Here is a 20,072-nt window from a genome sequence, read left to right on the forward strand (position 1 = left end):
TTAACCTGTTTTCCGAATCCATATGGTTTCTAAATAACTTTCTCCACATGCCTTGATAACTTGATACTCAGTGTTAATATAGACAAACCTTGTCGGCAAAGGGTTCACGGATGTAAGGAAGATCACGTTCAAGATACTCAAATATCAAACGGCCTTGAGAGCTTCTTAAAGGCTCGTCGCCATCATCATCACTGGAGGACGAGTCTTCCGGATGCTCCTTTTGGTCCATACTAGCTGTAGAGATCATCTGCTCTTTTGGATCTCTTTCTGATTCGCTGCTGCTGCTTCCTTCGCTGCTAGAATCCTTGAAATCGCTGCTGTCGCTCTCCTCACCTACCCGCCTTAAAGAACAAAAAGACAAGACTCAAGCTTTAGTCTGAAAATACATGATAATTGACTGTTTTTGTTTACCTTGGTTGAAGAGAAGAGCTAAAGGTATGAGAAGGAGGAGCGTAGATTTGGATGGCGGAGAGAGAAGGAACGTAGTATTGGATGACACGATCCTTGTAGTTGTTGTTATTCAAAGAGAGAGGAACTCCAGTGCCGTAAGCACTCCACTCTGCAAACGATCCCCATACATCTCCAAGAACAAAGTAAGGAGGAGGAGGCTGCAACAACTCAACCACATCACTGCCTCTCTTTTCACTTCCATTAAGCTAATGAATCCCATAAACAAACGAAAAGTTCTTGTCTTTAATTAATAAAAATTAAAAAAAAGGTATTGACTTTGAAACAAACCTTGTTGGAGAGATAGTGGTGGTGAGCAGGCACAGATGGTGTGACTGACTCCAAAAACCGTTCTACATTACTTGTTATTGTCGACTCCTCCAATGCAGACCCGCGTTCTTGACTGTGAATCGATCTGACGACGCTCTGAGCTTTATTATGCAGCTTAGTCAACTGAAACCCACCAGCTCCCAACATCTCTTCTTCTTCTTCTTCACTCACACACACCACAGAACAGACGATGCAAGCAACACTCGTCCCACTGGTCGTACGAAGGGATTTAAAAAATTGAGAGAATTTTTTCTTTCAGGAGTTTTAAACACGATTGAAGCAAATGAGGAGAAAGAAAGATTTTTGGATTTAGACAAAATTAAGTAGAGAGGGAGAGGGGAAGGAGGAGATGGTCAAATAAAAGATCACACCGCTGATTGATTTATTTTTTATATTGCATAACTCGACCATTTTAGTTATGATTATTTACTTCTTCACCCCTATTTCTCATTCATTACTAGTACACCCCCAAGGCCCATACCACTTGTAAGTGGTATGTCAGAAAAAAGTTTTTGTTTTGTTTGGTTGGCAAACAATTTTCTAACCAAAAAAATTGAAATTATTTGAAGCTGTTAAAAAATAAAAGTTACAATGTTCCAAATTGGAAATATATGGAGGGTTTTGTGATGATTTCAAAACAAAAAAAAAAGAGGAAAAGTTGGAATTTAGCATAACAGAAGGGAGTATATAACAAATTCATCGATAGCCTTAGTAAGCTATAGTGGTGGGATCCTAGATATTGACGGCAAGGGGCAAAAACATATTTAGATTTAGATTGGACTTTTGAAATGCTATTTTAGTAAGACTTGACAAAAAGAAAGACTGGCTCAAAATCGTTCTCAATCTTGTCTAGTTAGTTCACAAAAAAATATACATTAACTGAAGGTGTATTAGTATATTTTTCTTTTATCTTTCGTTTCACTTTTTTCAAGCAATGGATATTGCATGCATACATACATAATACGTCTATGGAAATGAAGAAGTGAGAAGACAGTATACTAAAGTGGTTATCAGTTAGTTAATACTCACACAAATCAGGGAATTAAATATGTCAGATGAATGCCACTTCTCCTGATACCAGAAAATGAATTCATGCACGTGGACCTTGGAGTTATAATTTCACTTTTCTTTTATTTATTTTTTATTTTTAGAGGTAGAGGATGTGCACATGATTGATACATTTTAGTGTCATTTTCTTTTCCCGCAAAAAGAATTGATAATGGAGGAAAGTGGCAATAATAACACAGTATAAAGGAGGTATATCCGTATATATGTCAACGTGTGAGAGATGGTGTTGACTTGTGGTTGGAATCACATCACTGTCATATTTTCCAAGATCATACTCTCACCCATATTTTATCCGCTTTCCAAAGGCCCAACAAGTTAAACAGTCATTCTAAAATGGGCTTTAGTTACAATGGTATTAGTAAGCCCATTATGAAAGGAGTCGGAGAGAGAACAACAACTATCGACGCCGGTCAAAAGCTTTATACGACGTCGTTGCTGTCTTCGTTTCTCAACGGAAAGGAGGGAGGGAAGCTCCAGTTTCTCTTTTAGATCTTCCCTCTGTAACGCGCTTCTTCTTCGGTCTCTCGAGTGAAACTGTAAAATGAAGATAAATTGAAAAGAAAAAGTCTCGAGCTTTCGGATCAAGTTACCACTCTTACTGGATTTGATGATGTCTTTGATACACATGTTCCTCCTGTTCGTGGTGGGCTTTGTGAGCGTTGAAGCTGCTGCGGCGTCGTTTTCACCGGGATCGCGCTCAATTCTACGAGACATCGGCAATGTGATGGACGATCAGAAAGATAACGCCGTGGAATTGAACGCTACCAACTTTGATTCAGTCTTCCAAGACACCCCCGCCAAATACGCCGTTTTGGAGTTCTTCGCTCACTGGTCAGTTTGTCTGAACAAACAAAGTTTCCATTTTTTTTTTTTTTTGTGATTTGTTATTCGACTTTTAACTTTTACGTTTGCCAGTCCCCTGAGATTTAACTTAACTTTTTACCAATTGAATTGTGAAAGGCTTTGTTTTGTGCCGTACTGACATTTGATCGTTGTTGTTCTGTCTGTGGCTAAACTTATGATTGGTACAAGGTGTCCTGCATGTAGAAACTACAAGGTAAAATAAAAGTTACTGTGCTCTCTCTTTCTTTCGTTACTCAATGCCCTTTGTCAGGGCTCTTAATCAAATTCTTGTTTTATTATATTCAATGCTTTTTTTAAACTGTGTGACTGACTCTGCAGCCGCATTATGAAAAAGTGGCAAGGCTCTTCAATGGACCAGACGCTGCACATCCTGGCCTCGTTTTAATGGCTCGAGTTGATTGTGCAATAAAGGTACTTACTTACTTGCGCCATCTTCCTTGGGGGATTGATTGAATACTGAATCGTTGGTTGTGTGTATGCAATTTATTCTAATCCGTTCCCTGTGAATTTTTCTGGCAGCGCAGATGAATGCGAAGCTGTGTGACAAGTTCTCCATTAATCATTATCCAATGCTCTTTTGGGCCCCTACCAGAAAGTTCGTTGGTGGCAGCTGGGGACCTAAACAAGACAAAAGTGAGATCATCGTGATGGATGATTGGCGCACTTCTGATCTTTTGTTGAGCTGGATTAACAAGCAGTTAGGCAGGTAAGCAAGCATCCATTGAAAGCTTCTTTTTTAATTATTTTTATACCAAAAATTCATATCTACTGTGCTTGAATTTCTCTTTCTATGTTGGATAATATGAAAATCCCTGTGAGAACATTCGTTTACATTCGCACTCAAAATCTCTTTTTTTTTTGCTCTCTCTTCAATGTTGTGCAGTTCTTATGGCTTGGATGATCAGAAATTTGGAAAGGAGCATCTCCTGCCAAATATATCTGATCACGAACAGGTCTGTTAGAATTTTTTATCTACACCCCACTTTTACTATAATGGTATTCGAAGAAACTAAATAGAGCTGGTTGTCACAGATATCTCAGGCCGTATATGACATTGAGGAAGCAACTGAAGAAGCTTTTGATATCATTTTGTCACATAAGGTTAGAGCAAGTCTTTTGGATTTTGTTGTATGCAATGCAAGAATAATCCCTTTTTTTAGCCTTTGTTGATGAGTAGTGAATGAATGAATGACCCCACAGGCAATCAAGTCCTCTGAAACCAGCACTTCGTTTATCAGGTTCCTCCAGCTTTTGGTGCCACATCATCCTTCAACAAGGTAGAAATATTATCTTCTTTATTTGCATTACATGTGTTTCTGCTCACTGTCTTCTTTCATAGGTGTCGTAAGGGAAGTGCTGAAATTCTAGTGAATTTCGATGATGTGTGCCCATCAGGCGAATGCTCTTACGGCCATGATGATTCCGGAGTGAAAAAAACCCTACGGAGCTTCCATATATGTGGAAAGGATCTTCCGCGTGGATATTACGTGAGTGAGAGTCTAACTAACAATTGCTTTTCAATGTTTTCCCCTAAAAACGCAGAGATATCTAAAAGTCTTCCATTTTTTGCCAGATATTTTGCCGTGGCAGCAAGAACGAAACTAGGGGATTCAGGTAGTGTGCTTTTGCAAACAGAAACAGTCCTTTGGTCTCAAGTGTTTTTTTAGTATTTGAATACTCTTTTCAACAATGGTAATATAACTGCAGCTGCGGATTATGGATCATGATGCATTCACTTTCTGTGAGAATCGAAGATGGAGAAAGTCAGTTCGCGTTCACAGCCATCTGTGATTTCATCAACAACTTCTTCATGTGTGATGAATGCCGCCAGCATTTTCACGACATGTGCTTAAGGTAAAAAGAGAGAGAGACATCCTCCCTGTGTGTTGGCTTTTTTTGCATCCTTTCCTCATCTTAACAGCTGCTCATGTGTTTTGACAGCGTGAAAACTCCGTTTAAAAAGGCACGTGATGTCGTCTTGTGGCTGTGGAGCACGCACAACAAGGTCAACGAGAGACTCAAGCAAGACGAAGCCTCACTTGGAACAGGAGACCCCAAGTTCCCAAAGATGATATGGCCACCAAAGCAGTTCTGCCCGTCGTGCTATCTTTCCAGCACTCAGAAGAAGAACATTGACTGGGATCACGACGAAGTCTACAAGTTCTTGAAGAAGTACTACGGAGAGAGACTGGTGTCCTCTCACAAGAAAATTGGATCCGGTGGGAGCAAGGAGGAGGTGGTGGTTGCAGCTGTGGAAGAAATGGCGGTTCCCACCAACGCTCTAGTTGTGCCGGTGGGAGCTGCATTGGCGATAGCACTTGCGAGCTGCGCGTTTGGGGCGCTCGCATGCTACTGGAGGACACAGCAGAAGAACCGGAAGTATTACCACAATCCTCACTATCAAAAGAGATATAACAGTAACTTTATGGTTATGAACACTTTCAGTAACAATGAAATCGAGAGGGAAAAGGAGAGGTGAATTTAAGCTCACATGTTTTGACATTCAGGCAGAGAAACTAGCTGGAACTGAAGCTGAGCTTTTGCTTTTTTTGTCCGTAACTTACAGACAGATAGATACAAAGACGTTAGAGGTTGAGATGCCAAAGTCTGCCTGCCTCAGTTCCCTTTTTTCTCTTACAGATTTGTATAGATTCTTCTCTTCAGTTTTGGAATATACATTAGACCATTTCATATCTTTCTAAACCGACATCTTCAAAATTGTTTTTCCTTCTCTACAGTAAAACTCTTTTGTTGATGATCTTAACACCAACTTGTTAGGAGCTCCTTCAATCATACTCTCTCTCCCCTAGAAGAGACCGGCCTTTGCCTTCACCAGGTTGAGATCAGGATCAACCTTGTCCTGCCATGGAAGATATATATCAATGACCGGGGTGTGAATAGAGATCAGACAGAGGGATTGCGACAGAAAAGACCTGCTCCTCCTGCATTATATTGGAGGTGACTATTCCAATAATATACTCCAGCTTGCCTTGTCAAAGAAGCTGACCAGCGGCGGTGGTGTGTTTGGCTGTTAACTAGCCTCTCTATAATCATTTGTGGTTTTAACTTCACCTAAAACTGCAAAATATATGCGATTTCTAATCAAAACAATAACTCTTTGTAACTATGTGTGACTTTAACATTAGCATTTAATGGGAACTATATGTCTATATTGAGCCCTGTAAGAAACCAAGCATCTATGGATAGATAGAATAATATATAGAATTTTTAATACAAGTGTTAACATTTATACTATTTTCTGAAGAATACACTGTTGTTAAACAACTTATTTACAAATAGAAGAACAAAATACATAGAAAGGAAAAAGAGAGCAAGCGTAAAGAGAGAGAGGTGAATACATAGATTTGAACATAGTAAAATAAATAAATTTTAAAAAGGTTGAGGTGAATACATAGATTTGAACATAGTAAAATAAATAAATTTAAAAAAGGTTGGTTGAAATTGTTTGTTTGGAAATCATATTCTACAAACTTATTTGAATTTAACGGGTGCTTTAAGGTCGTTGAAGAATCTAGCTACCACATCAGTTGGCTGTGATCTCTTCAATATATATCACTCTGATTAGATCTCTCTCTTTTTATATCTACTACTACAATATTTTTCAAACCATATCAAAATAGGAATCTTCTTATCTTAGGAAACGAAATAACTGCAAGAAAATACAAACACATCTAAGACAATTTACACGAAACACGATCATCCTACGTGAATGGCATTGATAAGCCAAAGAAGGATGTCAAGGATGCGAAACGCAAAGAAAGCGGTGGAGACGGGAACGCTAACGAGGACAAGAAGCAACGCTCCAAACGCAACGCTGGGACGAGAGTTCATGAGGAAAGTTTGGAGAATACAGAGAGCGTCACAGATTGAAGCGTCGTATCCGCAGTAGAAACGTTTCTCCCACTGCATCCAATGGGAAGGAGGTTCGTAGTTTCGCTCAACCATCTTCATCTCGTGGATCCGTTTCCTAAGGACCACCATGTTCTCGTCTACCACTCTCCCTCCTTTGTAGTAGTAGCCACCACCACACGCCAAGGTTTGACTTCGTCTCTTGGTTACGTTGGTGATTCTTTGTGACGTCATCAGCAGGTGGAACCTGAGTGGCGATGTTGTGATCAGTGTGCCTTGCATTTTTTTTTTTGGTTCTTTGTTGCTCAGGAGACAAGTTGACGGATTTGGGTAAGATTATTTATAGAGGAATTATTTGAATAGGTTTTCTTATATAAAACGGCCAAGTATTACTTTAGGTTTAAGAAAATAAAATGATAAAATACAAAATACAAAATACAAAATAATATACGCGTTGCCTCCTCGTAGTTTTGATGGGACCATATTCCTCATGTTCCTTCAGTTTCAGTTTTGTTTTCTTATCGATTTCACCAGGTACACGTCTTTTACAAATTTGTCGACACGGTAGGACATTCAAGATTAGCTATGTATGTATACAATTAAACAGATGAAGATAAAAAAGATGATGGGAGTTAATTTGGAAATATATCAGTTCTTCATAATTGTATCAACAACCAATAATTATATGACCATTGACCTCTCACTTTTCTTTTTCCTTGTTTATGTATTTTTCACGTACGAGATGCTGCCTCGTATGATTAACTAATCATGGGTTTATCTCATTTTTTTAAGTTAGCAGGCTAGCAGCAGCCAGCAGCCATTGATTACATAATTGACTCTATTTTTTTTTAGTAAAGCTGAATGGGCTTTATAGTTAACTCCAAACTCAATTTAAAGTAAGCCCAGGCACCTTCAGTGACAATCGTCAGCCCTAACTTGCTATCGCATTATAAAAGCTACAAGTTTCACAAGTTGAGCCAGAGCCGTCTTTAGGATTCCAATCTTAAGCGGAGACTAGAGAAGCTTTAGTTTCTGTTAGTCTTTTCATCTTTCGGAGTTGTTCTTCAGTAGTCATTTGTTTGGTTTTTTCGTTTGCGCGTGTTTTCTTTTGCCGGAAAAATGAATCGGGGAATGAAGCATAAAATAAAAAGGGGAGAGATTTGATCAATAGCTCTGAAATACTCGTAGGTTTTCTACGGGGTGCCCTTGCTTCTCCTTCCCTAAAACGATAAAATGGCTTCATAGTACGGTTTCTGTGCTCTTTCTTTGTGTTGAGTAGTTTCTACTCTTCACTTTGAATCTTTCATCACAATCCCGCCTCCAATCGCCATTACATGCTTTTCTGAATCTCTGAACGTATTGTTTTTTTTTTAAATTATGTTTTTCAACCACCGTTTGGTTTGTTAATTTTAAATCTCGATGAAGTTTCATATAACAGGCAAATAATTAGCCCCGGAGAAAAGAACCTATATCCAAGAGAAAGTAAATAAAAATCACAAGACCAACTAGAAACAGACTCTTATTCAGTGTTACATATCTCAACCAGTACAATAGGTCTTTCACTCAATATCCAGAATCAAATCTATTTGACTTAGACTCTAAAACGCTTGACGTTAATGTCTGATGTACATCTTCACGACCGAACAGACCTTTTCCCAGAACCCAAGATTCTATCATATCCCTCGAGTTAACAGCCTTATCTGTCGGAACGAAATGCCCCGCTCCTGAAACCGCCACGTGTGACAGATTCCCCCACCTCTGTACATACCCTGCCAGATCACCGTTCTCCTCGTCCTTCCACACCCGCCTCTCCGCCGCCAGAAACATCCCCAGCCCCGACCAGTTCATCGTCTTCATCCACTCCTCCGTCGAAACGACGCCGTCTCTCAGATCAAGCATACCTTGATACAACAGCACGTTGGTCCTCTCCACCGCGTACTCCACCATGAACTTGACGCTCTTCATCACGTCTCCCCGTAAAGCGTCTTCCACTTCGTCGCTGCATTCCTCAAAACGCATCGTTTCGCTCACTCCCAACACCCGCTTCGCCTCTCTCTGGTTCAGAAGGTCCACCACAAGGTCCGTTCTATACGGTATCGTCCGCGCCGTGTTGTAAAGCGTCGCGAGTCCCGTCATGTTGCCGAGTAGCGTCAGTAGTTCGGTTCTCGCCTCTGCTGCTTCACGCCATCTCTGGGCCTTAACGAGAGATATCGATATCTCTTGAGCTCTCTCTATCTCCTCTCTCTGTTTCGCGTTGACCAGACCCGAATAGTAGACGTTGACCGCATGTGTCCGGACTTGGGCCACCGGGTCGGTTAGCCCGTTTCCGATAGCCAGGCCTTTTAGATTTATCTTCCCGTTGGGCTTTTCTTTGAGTATATAGTACCCGATGGCTGGAACATACTTCCCGGCGTAGCTCTCGCCGGTTATGTAAACCGGCCGGTTTTCAAAACCCGGATTCTGCTCGATGAACTCCACGAGGGATGCGTAGAGTTGCTCTGCCATCTCTCTCTGATTACTCGGTATGTCTTGTTTTGAAGCGGCGATGCTGAATCCGACTCCGATGGGGTTGTCCAAGAAAAGCAGGCCGAATAGTCGGTTCCAGGCGCCGGGGTTTGGTTCTAGAACGTTGGCGCGTGAAACTACTCGCCAAGGGCCGAGCTCGTAGAAGTTGCCGATCATGGAAGAGCAGCCTGGCCCACCTTGGAGCCAAACGAGGAGCGGAGTGTCGGTGAGAGGAGTGGTTGGGTTTTGGGCTTCGTAGTAGGTATAGAACATGGAGGAGCCTGGGGCCGGTTTAACCGGGAGGTAACCGGATTTAGTTGGGAGAGATTCATCGGGAAAGAGTGGAGGCTGTAGAGACTCGATGGAGACGGCGAGGATGAGGAGAGTGGAGAGCAAGAAGTAGAGTGTAGGGACGTGCTTCATTATCGCCACTAGCTCGTGGCTTTACATCAAGATCGCTTTGTATTATTCGACTGCAAAACTTACTTTTGTGTTTTTGTCTTGTAACCAATGTAACGTGGCTACCAATATTATTTTTGTTTTTTTTTTATCATCCACACGTGGTTAATAACCTAAATTGTATAAACATGAATAAATTATTAATTTTAATAATTTTATTTTCGGTATGCTTTACATAATTTTATACTTTTCTAATGACCCAATATAAAGGCTTCATTGGGCCCAAAGAAGCTGGAGAAAGCCCTTTTAATTTTGATGTTGCTTCTGCTTCTTTTGGTAAAGTGATCACAAGGTGTTCGTTATAATACCCGAGGGAGTTTCCACAGGTTTCTGATTCGTCCTCGGTTTGACTGAGTTCGACTTTCCAGGATGAAGATGATGATCTTGGATGTATGCAATGAGATTCTAAAGATCCAGAAGTTACGACGGGTCGTCTCTTACGCTGGATTCTACTGCTTCACTGCCGCTCTTACATTCTTCTATACAAACAACACGTAACAAAACTTCTTCAAAGCTTAACCTCGGATCTCAATTTTCTTCATTTGTTAGTTGTTCTTGCTTTTTTAAATTTCGATTTTTTTTTTGTAGGACAAGAGCAGGATTCTCAAGGGGAGATCAGTTTTATGCATCTTACCCTGCCGGTACCGAACTTTTGACCGACACAGCTAAGGTGAGTCCTTGTTCCTTGACTGAGACATTTTGACTTGTGTCTTTTTGAATCGATTTGCTCTTAGTGATTATGCAATTTCTGGTTCGGTGTTAAAGTTGTACAAAGCGGCGCTTGGGAATTGCTATGAATCTGAGGATTGGGGTCCTGTCGAGTTCTGTATAATGGCTAAGCATTTTGAGCGCCAGGGAAAATCTCCATATGTTTACCACTCGGTATGTTTCTTAAATTCTCTCTATGATCTTTATTTGGCTTCGTAACATAGTTTCTTGATGGTCTGGTTCCATAAATACTAGGACTTGGCTGACTTTTCTGCGTGTGCCATTATGTTGATAGAAATGTGTGTTAGCTCTCGAATACAAAAAACAAGTGCGATGCTGAGTTCTTTGTTTGTAAATGCAGCAATACATGGCTCACCTTCTTTCTCAAGGTCAACTCGATGGAACTGGCTAGAGCGTCACTAATAAAAACACTCATTTTTGTTGCACCAACACATGGCTAATCTTGTTATTGCAGAGTCGAACTCTTTTTTTCCTCATTTGTATAAATCTGACTGTTTAGTTTACCACCACGAGAGATAATAACAATGTCTTGGTGTATAGAGCATGAAACGTACGCGCCAATGTAATAAGCACACATATGACCAGGCCTTGATATTTTGTACAATGCAAAATGCTAGGGAGCACTTTGATTAGTATATAGTCTCCTCATGAGGTAAACAACCATGGCTAACAGCGCCAAACAAACAATGTTGCCAATAACCTTCTTCCAAGTCACAAATGAGGGCCAGCCTTGAGCTTCTGACAACCAACTCCAACTCCAACTCCATGATTAACAACTCTCTTTTCTGTTCACCTCCCCTGATGATTTTCATTTTGACACATTTTATCCATCTGTTTCTTTGCAAATGTTTTTCTATACTTGATTAGTCTAGAACCTTAATAAATCCACAGATATTGAGGAGTGCAGTGGTATAGTGGTATCATAGTACCCTCCCACGGTACTGACCAGGGTTCGATTCCCTGGATGCGCATTCAAAATTTCAGTTTCTTTTAATGAGGGGAATTTCATGACATTTCCAAACTTGACTTGTTCCATATGGTCAAGTTTGAGGGGGATTTTGGGTTTTCTTTGAAGTTTAGATTCTAAAAGAATTTATTTTCTTCTTTTGCTTGAGTTTGTTTCTTTTAGATTCAATTTTGTTGCACTTGTTGTAAAAACGTTTTTTTTGTTTGAATAAAATTTAACATTCTTTCAAAAAAAAAAAAAAAAAAAAAGATATTGAGGAGTGCAGAAACATAAATATCTTGAATCTGTTTGGGAAAAGAACAATGTTGTGACCTGTCCATGATGGGCTTATTGAGTCCGTATTTATTTTTCAAATCCATTAACAGTCATTGCAGGCAGCACTGTAAAGAACTTGGCTGGCAAGAAATGAGGCAGGCCTAGAAACTAATTATAGGCCCAAGTAGGCGCGAATAAAAACCCTAAACCCTTGGCCTCTAAAAAACCAACCCGCTATCTAGAACATTCCGTCGTCCCGTCTTCTTAAAAGCCCTAGAGTTCAGTTCCTCCGACTCAGCCCCGAGCGAAAGAGAGAGAGAGAAGAAATGATGAAGCGTCTGATCCCAACGTTCAACCGCATCCTTGTGCAGAGAGTCATCCAGCCTGCCAAAACCGAAAGCGGCATCCTCCTCCCTGAGAAGGCCTCCAAGGTATAACACTACCGCTTATTCGTTTCTCGATCTGATCTGATCTTCTGATTTTAATTTGACTTCAAAAGATCTGATTAACGATGAGCTTTTCGTTGATGATAATACAGCTGAACTCGGGAAAGGTGATAGCAGTGGGACCTGGATCAAGGGATAAGGACGGGAAATTGATCCCAGTCTCTGTTAAGGAAGGCGACACTGTTCTTCTCCCAGAGTATGGCGGTACTCAGGTCAAGCTAGGCGAGAAGGAGTAAGTTAAAACCAGTTTTGTTCTTTGATATTACATTGCGGTTTACTTTTTTCAGATCATTGAGTAAATGTGATAACTGTTAAAAGTGTCCCTCATGTCTGGTAGCTCAATTGTTAGGGTATTAGATATGAAAATGATAGAGGATTTTCCAGTAACATCGTGAAAATTTTGGAAATGAGTAATTGAATGCTTGATTAGTGGAAAATCTAGTGATCAGTAGAATAGAGTGGCACTTACAGGGGCATATGCACGAATTGATTGATGTTGCAAACTGTAGAATTGAACTCAATTAAGCAAACTTGTGTTTGTTTGTGATGGATGCAGGTACCATCTCTTCCGGGATGAGGACGTCTTGGGGACGTTGCACGAAGATTGAGAAAGGCTAAGCGGTGGTCTTGTTGGCGTTTTAATGTTATGGGGAGAGAAACAAACAAGTTATTTATAATTTTTAGTTTATGTGGTTGGACATGTCATTGAAATTTACTTTAATAGACTATATTTGTCCCTTCTGAGTCGGTCGTTCCAGTTTTTTCCAAATTGTCATCAATCCTAAGATAAGTTAAAGTTAACCGGATTGTTGCATCTTGTGATTCCAATCCTTCTGTGACGATGGCTTACTTGAATGTGCGTATTCTTGATCATTCGGCTTTTTGTCACTGAATTCCAGTACTGCATTCTTTATCTTCTACAACTAGAAAGTGAGCTTGCTTGCTCTCTTGATTTGTTTCTATAGCTTTGACATTTTGTCAATTGAATCAGGTCGAGATGTCAGGTTGAAGTTTGTAAAACTGGTGTCTTTTGTGTTCTTTATTGCTTTAAAAAAAGCAAAAGAATAGACACAAGGGTTCTTGTTTGTCGTTTATAGTATTGTCTTGTCTATATTTTGTACGGCAAATAAGTTTGTGTCAATTATCAACATATCTTGTCACTAGGAGCATTAACGTGCACGTCTTTGTCCTGAGTGTTTTTTTATAATACAAATTACCATAAGCAGGAACCGATGCATTCAATAAGAGATTTATAAATTGATTCAATATAAAAAAAGAATCGTAGAAAGAAAAAAAGAGAGCCGTAGAACTCAAAACACAGATCAAAGTGCATGTGATCGAATCGATCACGCTTCCAAAGCACGAGTTTACATGTATATATAAATAGTAATACTACTAGTCTATAATCGTCAGTCTCTCCCCGCCACTCTCGTCACAGTTTCTCCCCCGCCACTCTCACAATGCAAGGATGTAAGGATTACAGCGTAGCACGTTGTTGACTGGAAGAAAGGAGGGAAAGCAATGGTCTCCCAGGCGGAGAGAGATCCCTCGACGATTCAAATTAGGCTCCCGGGAAGCTCCCACTCTTCCCTTTCTCCCCCGCCGTCACCTAGTCTCCTCCGGTCAAAACCATCCGCACCTCCTCGAGTCGAACCTTCGCTCACCGGATCTCTTCGATCGTCTTATCGGTCTTATCCGGCGTCGTCAGGGAATCTACTCTTCGCTCCTCTCGTCTACATCTCCTGTATGCTCTTCCGCATGCGCACGGCGTCGTTCGACGCCGGCGATCCCACCATCATACATCGCCGTCCCGCGCCGGATCCGTCTACAGAAGCCCGCAGGTTTACGCTAAGCTCCGCGCCGCGATTGACGCCGATAATGCCACGGCTGATGCGGTGAGAGGTTTGCCTCTGTTTTACTTTTGCCACTTCCCTCAGATCCTCTGTTTGTGTGTTTAAGTGTTTTAAGTTGTTATATATAGATTTTTTTTAGTTCATAGTTATTAGACTAACAATTTTTTAGGAGAATGCATTACTCTTTGTTTATTACTACTATCCATCCTTTGTTATATATGCCTGTGATTAGTGCCTGTGATCGTGTCTGTCTTGCTATAGCTTCTCACGTATATGCAAAATCGTATTCATTTCTAGATATCAACGATTTGGAAACGTTCCTATAAAGGCGTCGAATGGAAGCCATGCGTTAACAAGTCAATCTAATGGAGGTATAGCTTTCCTTGTCCTATGTAATAAGAAGTCACAGCTTTGATTTCATACCAAAAAGTTATCAAATTGATGAAGCTCTGCTCAAAGAACAGAGCTACATTGGCCCTGTGTCATAATTAATGAACTTTTCTTCTTTTTTGTTGTCTACTGGGGACAATTGTAGTTTTGCCTGACTCAAATGGTTTCATATTCATTGAGGCAAATGGAGGCTTGAATCAGCAGCGGACTTCTGTATGTTTTGTCTATCTTTTCTTCTTACAGTAAAATTGTCTTAGGTAAAGTTATTGACTTTGTCTCTCTATTCTATGTTTTGCTTAGATATGCAATGCGGTTGCTGTGGCAGGCTACCTTAATGCCACCCTTGTAATTCCCAACTTTCACTATCACAGCATTTGGAAAGACCCGAGGTTTCGGATGATCTGTTTTTTCTTGTCTTCTGTTGCTGTTGTTAATTCAGCAGAATTGTCTCTTTTTTCAACTACTTTCTGAACAGAGGGTCTTTCTTGCAGTAAATTTGGGGACATTTATGATGAGGAATACTTCATCAGTACCTTAGCAAATGATGTGCGGGTGGTCGATACGGTTCCTGAGTACTTAATGGAGCGTTTTGGCTTTAACTTGACAAAGGTCTACAATTTCAGAGTTAAAGCTTGGGCGCCCACTAGCTATTACCGGGACTCAGTCCTGCCAAAGCTACTTGAAGAAAAGTGAGTCACATTGTTTTCTTATAGAAAATTAACAAAAAACATTGTGTGCATTGATGCAATTGGTTTCTACAATAAGTCGCCTTGTTTTTGTTTAAGGGATTTTTGGTTCTGGTTTAGGACCACAGGTTTTCGAAGTATTTGTTGTCTTTTCATGTGACAGGGTCATAAGGATTTCCCCATTTGCAAATAGACTTTCGTTTGATGCTCCAAGAGCTATCCAGAGATTTAGATGTTTGGCGAATAATGTAGCTTTGCGATTTGCTAAACCCATACTGACCCAAGGAGAAACACTGGTGAAGAAAATGAAGAAGCTCAGTGCAAACAACACTGGGAAGTACGTTTCTGTGCATCTTCGTTTTGAAGAGGTTTGTTACCTGTATAGGAGAAACGCTTTCACTATATCATGTCTGTATATACTGAAAAGCAGATCCGTGTCTTGAGGGAAAAGATATAATACGTCATAAGAATATATTTGCAGGATATGGTAGCTTTCTCTTGCTGTGTATTTGATGGTGGAAACCAAGAAAAACAAGACATGATTGCGGCAAGAGAACGGGGTTGGAAAGGGAAATTCACAAAACCGGGCCGCGTGATACGACCAGGAGCTAACAGGCTCAATGGCAAATGCCCTTTGACTCCTTTAGAGGTAAGATACTAGTGTGGAATAATCAGAGTAGCTGTGAAAAGGGCAAACCCTTGTAAGCAATGATGTGAATTAGTAGAGTAGGTTGTTCCTATTGGTTCAATTATCTTCCTTGTACACCTATCAGGTGGGTTTGATACTTAGGGGAATGGGCTTCAACAAAAGCACATATATATACCTGGCCTCTGGGCCGATATATGGTGGCAACAGAACTATGGCTCCACTGCTCGAGATGTTCCCTAATCTTCAGACGAAGGAGATGCTTGCTTCTGAGGAAGAACTGGCTCCTTTTAAGGTCGGCGTCTTGTTTCCATGTTCTTCCATTTGTTTGTATGATTGTATCATACACGTGATGAATCGTTTCTGACTTATTAAATTATGTGTCTGTGTTCAGAGTTTCTCCTCGAGAATGGCTGCACTAGATTACACAGTGTGTCTCCACAGTGAGGTATTTGTGACAACACAAGGAGGGAACTTCCCTCATTTCCTCATGGGGCATCGGAGGTACTTGTTTGGAGGACATTCAAAGACGATTCGGCCAGACAAGCGAAAATTAGCAGTACTCTTTGACAATCCAAAGTTGAGGTAACGATGCTTAACTCTTCCACCTAAGTACATGTTTTTGGGTTTTATAAATATCTTGTTGATCCCTCAATTACTCTTTCTGATCTCACCGGCAGCTGGAGAAGTTTTAAACATCAAATGCTAAACATGAGGTCTCATAGCGACTCCAAGGGGTTTGAGCTCAAACGATCTAGTGACTCCATTTACATATTCCCTTGTCCTGACTGTATGTGCCGCAGGAACAAAACTACAGCAACTACCTGACACATTAATTGTTGCCAGAGATTCTGTGATCTGGTCCCATTATTTACTTTCATTGTAAATTCTTTCAATTCTTTGGCCACATCCGCATAACAGAGAGATAGCGAGAGTACTAGCTTGTGCTTTCAGGGCCTTCTCAAGCATTCTCCACGGGTGGGATTTTTTAACGGGTTGAAGTTGATGTATTTAAACTGAGGAACTGAGAGTAGCTCCTACTAAGAATCACCCTGTGCGTTTTGTACATTTAGTGTCTAGTGTTGGGTTGCCCACAAATAAATGTAGGGTTAGGGGAGAACAAAGCTTTTGTACATTGACCGGTTCCTTTTTGTTTTCTCATAAATTCTTTATCAGTAGCTTTTAAATTCTTCTCATTATCGATTCTTATGGTTCTTCTAGTGAATGTGGTGCCTCTGTAAAATTTTCCTAGCGTCCATTCACTACAAGAAATATGGGTATTAATAGCACCCGAAAAATGCTATCATATCGATTTCATAGCGTTTCGAAGAACGCCGTGACAGCCGCAGCTATAGTAGACCTCCCTCTTATCATAGCGTTTTTTGCGTGCTGTAAAAACATAGAGATATTATAGCATTACTCCAATGTTATATTATACTTATTAATAACACGCTATTTTAGCTATAAAATTTGTTTATGTGGCTTTTCTTAAGTGCTGTAAAATATTTTATAATGACATATATATAATGCTACAATTTAAATAAAATAATTAAATTTGTTTAATTAGTTATGATAATCTAATCTGGTTTAATATTAAAATTGGTTTATTACTGATTTCGATGTATAGATAAAACCGGTTTACAAATTATTTCGGTTTATATTAAAATTTTGGTTTACAACTGATTCGGTTTATAAATTAAACCAGATTACAAATGTTTTCAGTTTACTAATTAATACACACAAACCAGGTTTAAAAACTAAATCTAAAAAACAAAAAAAATATCCTAACTCCTTCGCTCTCCTCCGCACCGTCTCCCCCACTCTGCCTCCTCCGCCGCCACAACCTTCATCGATGAAACTCCTCCGTCGTTGCTTATTCTTCTGCTTCCGCTTCTTCTCTCCGTCTCCTGCTGTTCTTGATCATCTTCATCTTCTGCTTATCCTGAAACCCAGTTTTCAAAACATAAACAGAAAAAGATTCAAATTTTATCCTTTGCCAAAAGCAGAGCTAAAATCAAAATCAAAAGAGACAGATATAATATGAATCTTAAAAAACGAATCAAAAGGACCAAATCGATTAAAACGACGGACTAGAGATTACAAATCTAAACCCTAGTTGGAGCCCCGGTGAGGAACTTACTCGATGGCTTAGTCGATCTCAGATTCTGTTTTGATTGGAGATTCTCTTGGGCTCGAGACACGAACCAGCGAGATGAGAAGTGGAGTACTTCGTAAAAGATGGAGAATTAACCAGAGAAGAAGAAAAGATGGATCTTTGATTTTTTTTTAGGTTTGCGACGGAAGAATTTGAGAGGAGCAGAGATCGATAGAGAAGAAGAAGAAAAGATGAGAGGAGCAGAGATCGTGAAAAGTGAAAACCAATTAAAGAAAAATCAAACGTTTATGTCCCTTAGATTAAATTCATCAACGGTTGATATTGGAACAAGGAAGTTATCCTCACTTTCTTGTATTAGCCAATAGAAAAGAGTCACTAGGATTCCTATTAAAATAAGAAGAATAATGTAAAAGGAGGTGAGATCGACGGCTGTGATCTAGTAAACGGTACTCTACGTTTCTTTTCTGTTTCTATTATTTAGTTGTTTAGTTTCATGTGCATAATCTGTAGAAAGTAGTAGAAAATTGCAATTTAAATTTCAAAATTCTGAATAAAAGCTTATACATGTTGAATAATTACAAGTTTTTAATGGTTACATTTTGATTTTATTGTTATATGAAGATTTTTGTTTGAAAATTTTTATAGTTATAATTTCAGTAATTGTAGTCATATTTTGACTAAATTTTTTATATACAATTAAGTTATTCATTTAAATTTTATAAAAATAATGATATAAGATTTATGAATAAGTGTATAATTTTATTTTTATAATATACTTGAAGTTTAAATTTAAACTTTCTATTATAGTTTTGTAAAAAATAGATTTATGATTTTGTGTGTAGGCTATAAGTTTGGGGTTTAGGGTATTAGATATAGGGTGTAGATTAGTGTCTGAGGTTAGAATTTAAATGTGAGATATAGATTTTTTAAAAAGATTGAATTCTGAGTTTGAGTTTAATTTTTAAAAAATTATATTTGATATAAAATTAAGATTTGATAATCAATATTTACAGTTTAATTTTATAAAACTGTTAATTAATACCACTATTGTTGACTATTGGAGTTTAAGTTTTACAGTTTAATTTGATTAAATTTTGAGTTTAAGATTAAAATTATATTATGAAAATATTGAAAATTGAAAATTTATGTTTAGGATTTAAAATATGTTTAGATCTAAAGTTTTTAAGTTTGAAGTATATTTGGAATTTGAGGAATAGGGTTGGGGTTAAGTTTCTACTTTAGGGTTTAGGTTTTGTTTAGTTTTTTTATTGAATATTTATAATTTCTTTTAGTTATATACTTTTTTTTAGTTATAAATTTTTACAAATGTTTATTTTGAAAATTATTTTAAGTTTAGATGTTGGAATTTAGAGCATGTTTAGGGTTTCAAAATTTTTTTTTTTTCTTTTCTAATTTATTTTTAGTGTTGAGAAGAGATTGAAGTTCTTAGGTTTATGTTTAGGGTTTAAAATATTTTTTTGACATCTTTTAAAAAATGTCAAAAATAAGTTTAAAATATATTTAGGGTTTTGTTAAATTTTTAAATCTAACTTTTCTCAAAGATAAGTTTTAACATTCATTTACTTTTTCTTTTTTTTGAACATAAAGTTTATTTAGGCAAAAAAACATGTTTACATCCCGGTGCTGCTATTTTAAGAATGTTAAAAACGTGAATCTATGAGTAATGGAGATTGAATGCTGCTCAATGTAAAGTCAGTGTCTTCATCATCTTCCTCCTCAGATTCTTGATTAGCAGCGACCATTGTTCTGCTCTGAAAATGGCGCAAGACAGATCATTAACAACAACGCCATCTGTTTACAAAATAGTTGCAACAAAGATTCTGAGATTATACCGCTTTGCCACTCTCAAACCACTGTCTTCCTGTAAGCTTCTTCTCCTTGGGTGCTGTAAGAGCAGATTCCGGCATCAGCCTTGGAAGTTTAAAGGCCACAGATTAGATGTTAGTTACTCTGTGAAACAAATAAGGAAAATATACAGGAAGAGTTACTCACTTGGTTAGCTCAATTGCAAGCTCTGCCTCATATAACTCTCTCCAAGCCACAAATGTCTCCTGCAATACCTCATCCTCTTTGGCGGCTTCTTCCTCTGCATAGTTAGCCCCATCACCTTGCCCATAGTTTTCAGACAACCAGTCCTTTGCTGATGACCCAAAGTGATTTCATCTGATAACGAACACACAAGACAGAACGTACACATGAGTGAAAACTTGGACTGAAAATTCATTTCTTTCAATTGAAAAGCTTCTCATTATTCAATATATTCCTCATATAAACATTCAACACTCATCATTCACATGAATCCAGCAAAATATAAAGGAAAGTCAGTACATACCACCACCACTTACTTCATTGGAAACATGTTGTTTGTTGTCAAAAGAGACAGCTCGTACAATGACTTTGTTTTTCCCAGGCATGTACAA

The 20,072-nt window shown here is 38.9% G+C and overlaps 6 protein-coding genes, 2 long non-coding RNA genes and 1 pseudogene across 9 annotated transcripts; 4 read left to right on the top strand and 5 right to left on the bottom strand.

Annotated features, from left to right (window-relative positions):
• Nucleotides 1-46: 46 nt before the first annotated feature.
• Nucleotides 47-1,104, bottom strand: LOC130504602 (uncharacterized). Of its 2 annotated transcripts, none has more exons than XM_056999226.1 (3): nt 739-1,104; nt 412-608; nt 47-341 (listed from the first exon to the last, which is right to left on the bottom strand). In XM_056999226.1, exons 1-3 carry the CDS (start codon nt 922-924, stop codon nt 74-76), a joined length of 651 nt encoding a protein of 216 aa, XP_056855206.1. In that variant the 5' UTR covers nt 925-1,104; the 3' UTR covers nt 47-73. The 2 variants fall into 2 exon arrangements, with proteins under 2 accessions (XP_056855206.1, XP_056855205.1); XM_056999225.1 differs by having other exon boundaries at nt 53-341; nt 412-656; nt 739-1,103.
• Nucleotides 1,105-2,283: 1,179 nt separating this feature from the next.
• LOC108853499 (sulfhydryl oxidase 1) lies at nt 2,284-5,418 on the top strand. Its single transcript, XM_018626918.2, has 11 exons — nt 2,284-2,676; nt 2,878-2,902; nt 3,028-3,120; nt 3,234-3,415; nt 3,593-3,662; nt 3,742-3,810; nt 3,910-3,986; nt 4,049-4,196; nt 4,283-4,323; nt 4,417-4,563; nt 4,651-5,418. The coding sequence occupies exons 1-11, from the start codon at nt 2,453-2,455 to the stop codon at nt 5,186-5,188; spliced, it is 1,614 nt and encodes a 537-aa protein (XP_018482420.1). The 5' UTR covers nt 2,284-2,452; the 3' UTR covers nt 5,189-5,418.
• Nucleotides 5,419-6,267: 849 nt separating this feature from the next.
• LOC108843670 (uncharacterized) lies at nt 6,268-6,913 on the bottom strand. Its single transcript, XM_018616925.2, has one exon. The coding sequence runs from the start codon at nt 6,859-6,861 to the stop codon at nt 6,427-6,429; it is 435 nt and encodes a 144-aa protein (XP_018472427.2). The 5' UTR covers nt 6,862-6,913; the 3' UTR covers nt 6,268-6,426.
• A 1,091-nt stretch (nt 6,914-8,004) lies between these two features.
• On the bottom strand, nt 8,005-9,625 carry LOC108861699 (serine carboxypeptidase-like 50). The gene has a single exon (XM_018635637.2). It carries the CDS (start codon nt 9,505-9,507, stop codon nt 8,143-8,145), a length of 1,365 nt encoding a protein of 454 aa, XP_018491139.1. The 5' UTR covers nt 9,508-9,625; the 3' UTR covers nt 8,005-8,142.
• A 170-nt stretch (nt 9,626-9,795) lies between these two features.
• Nucleotides 9,796-10,904, top strand: LOC108861691 (uncharacterized). Its single transcript, XM_018635624.2, has 4 exons — nt 9,796-10,037; nt 10,132-10,213; nt 10,309-10,425; nt 10,613-10,904. Exons 1-4 carry the CDS (start codon nt 9,913-9,915, stop codon nt 10,661-10,663), a joined length of 375 nt encoding a protein of 124 aa, XP_018491126.1. The 5' UTR covers nt 9,796-9,912; the 3' UTR covers nt 10,664-10,904.
• Nucleotides 10,905-11,740: 836 nt separating this feature from the next.
• LOC130504598 (10 kDa chaperonin) lies at nt 11,741-12,684 on the top strand. Its single transcript, XM_056999224.1, has 3 exons — nt 11,741-11,925; nt 12,033-12,172; nt 12,497-12,684. The coding sequence occupies exons 1-3, from the start codon at nt 11,821-11,823 to the stop codon at nt 12,546-12,548; spliced, it is 297 nt and encodes a 98-aa protein (XP_056855204.1). The 5' UTR covers nt 11,741-11,820; the 3' UTR covers nt 12,549-12,684.
• Nucleotides 12,685-13,202: 518 nt separating this feature from the next.
• LOC130504600 (O-fucosyltransferase 4-like) lies at nt 13,203-16,711 on the top strand (annotated as a pseudogene).
• A 441-nt stretch (nt 16,712-17,152) lies between these two features.
• LOC130504601 (uncharacterized) lies at nt 17,153-17,877 on the bottom strand. Its single transcript, XR_008941344.1, has 2 exons — nt 17,656-17,877; nt 17,153-17,457 (listed from the first exon to the last, which is right to left on the bottom strand). It is a non-coding gene; the product is annotated as an uncharacterized LOC130504601 (long non-coding RNA).
• Nucleotides 17,878-19,194: 1,317 nt separating this feature from the next.
• On the bottom strand, nt 19,195-19,794 carry LOC130504599 (uncharacterized). Its single transcript, XR_008941343.1, has 3 exons — nt 19,645-19,794; nt 19,485-19,563; nt 19,195-19,403 (listed from the first exon to the last, which is right to left on the bottom strand). It is a non-coding gene; the product is annotated as an uncharacterized LOC130504599 (long non-coding RNA).
• Between the last annotated feature and the right edge of the window lie 278 nt (nt 19,795-20,072).

The sequence above is a fragment of the Raphanus sativus genome, unplaced genomic scaffold (genome assembly GCF_000801105.2).
Source record: "Raphanus sativus cultivar WK10039 unplaced genomic scaffold, ASM80110v3 Scaffold1694, whole genome shotgun sequence".
Classification (NCBI taxonomy): domain Eukaryota; kingdom Viridiplantae; phylum Streptophyta; class Magnoliopsida; order Brassicales; family Brassicaceae; genus Raphanus; species Raphanus sativus.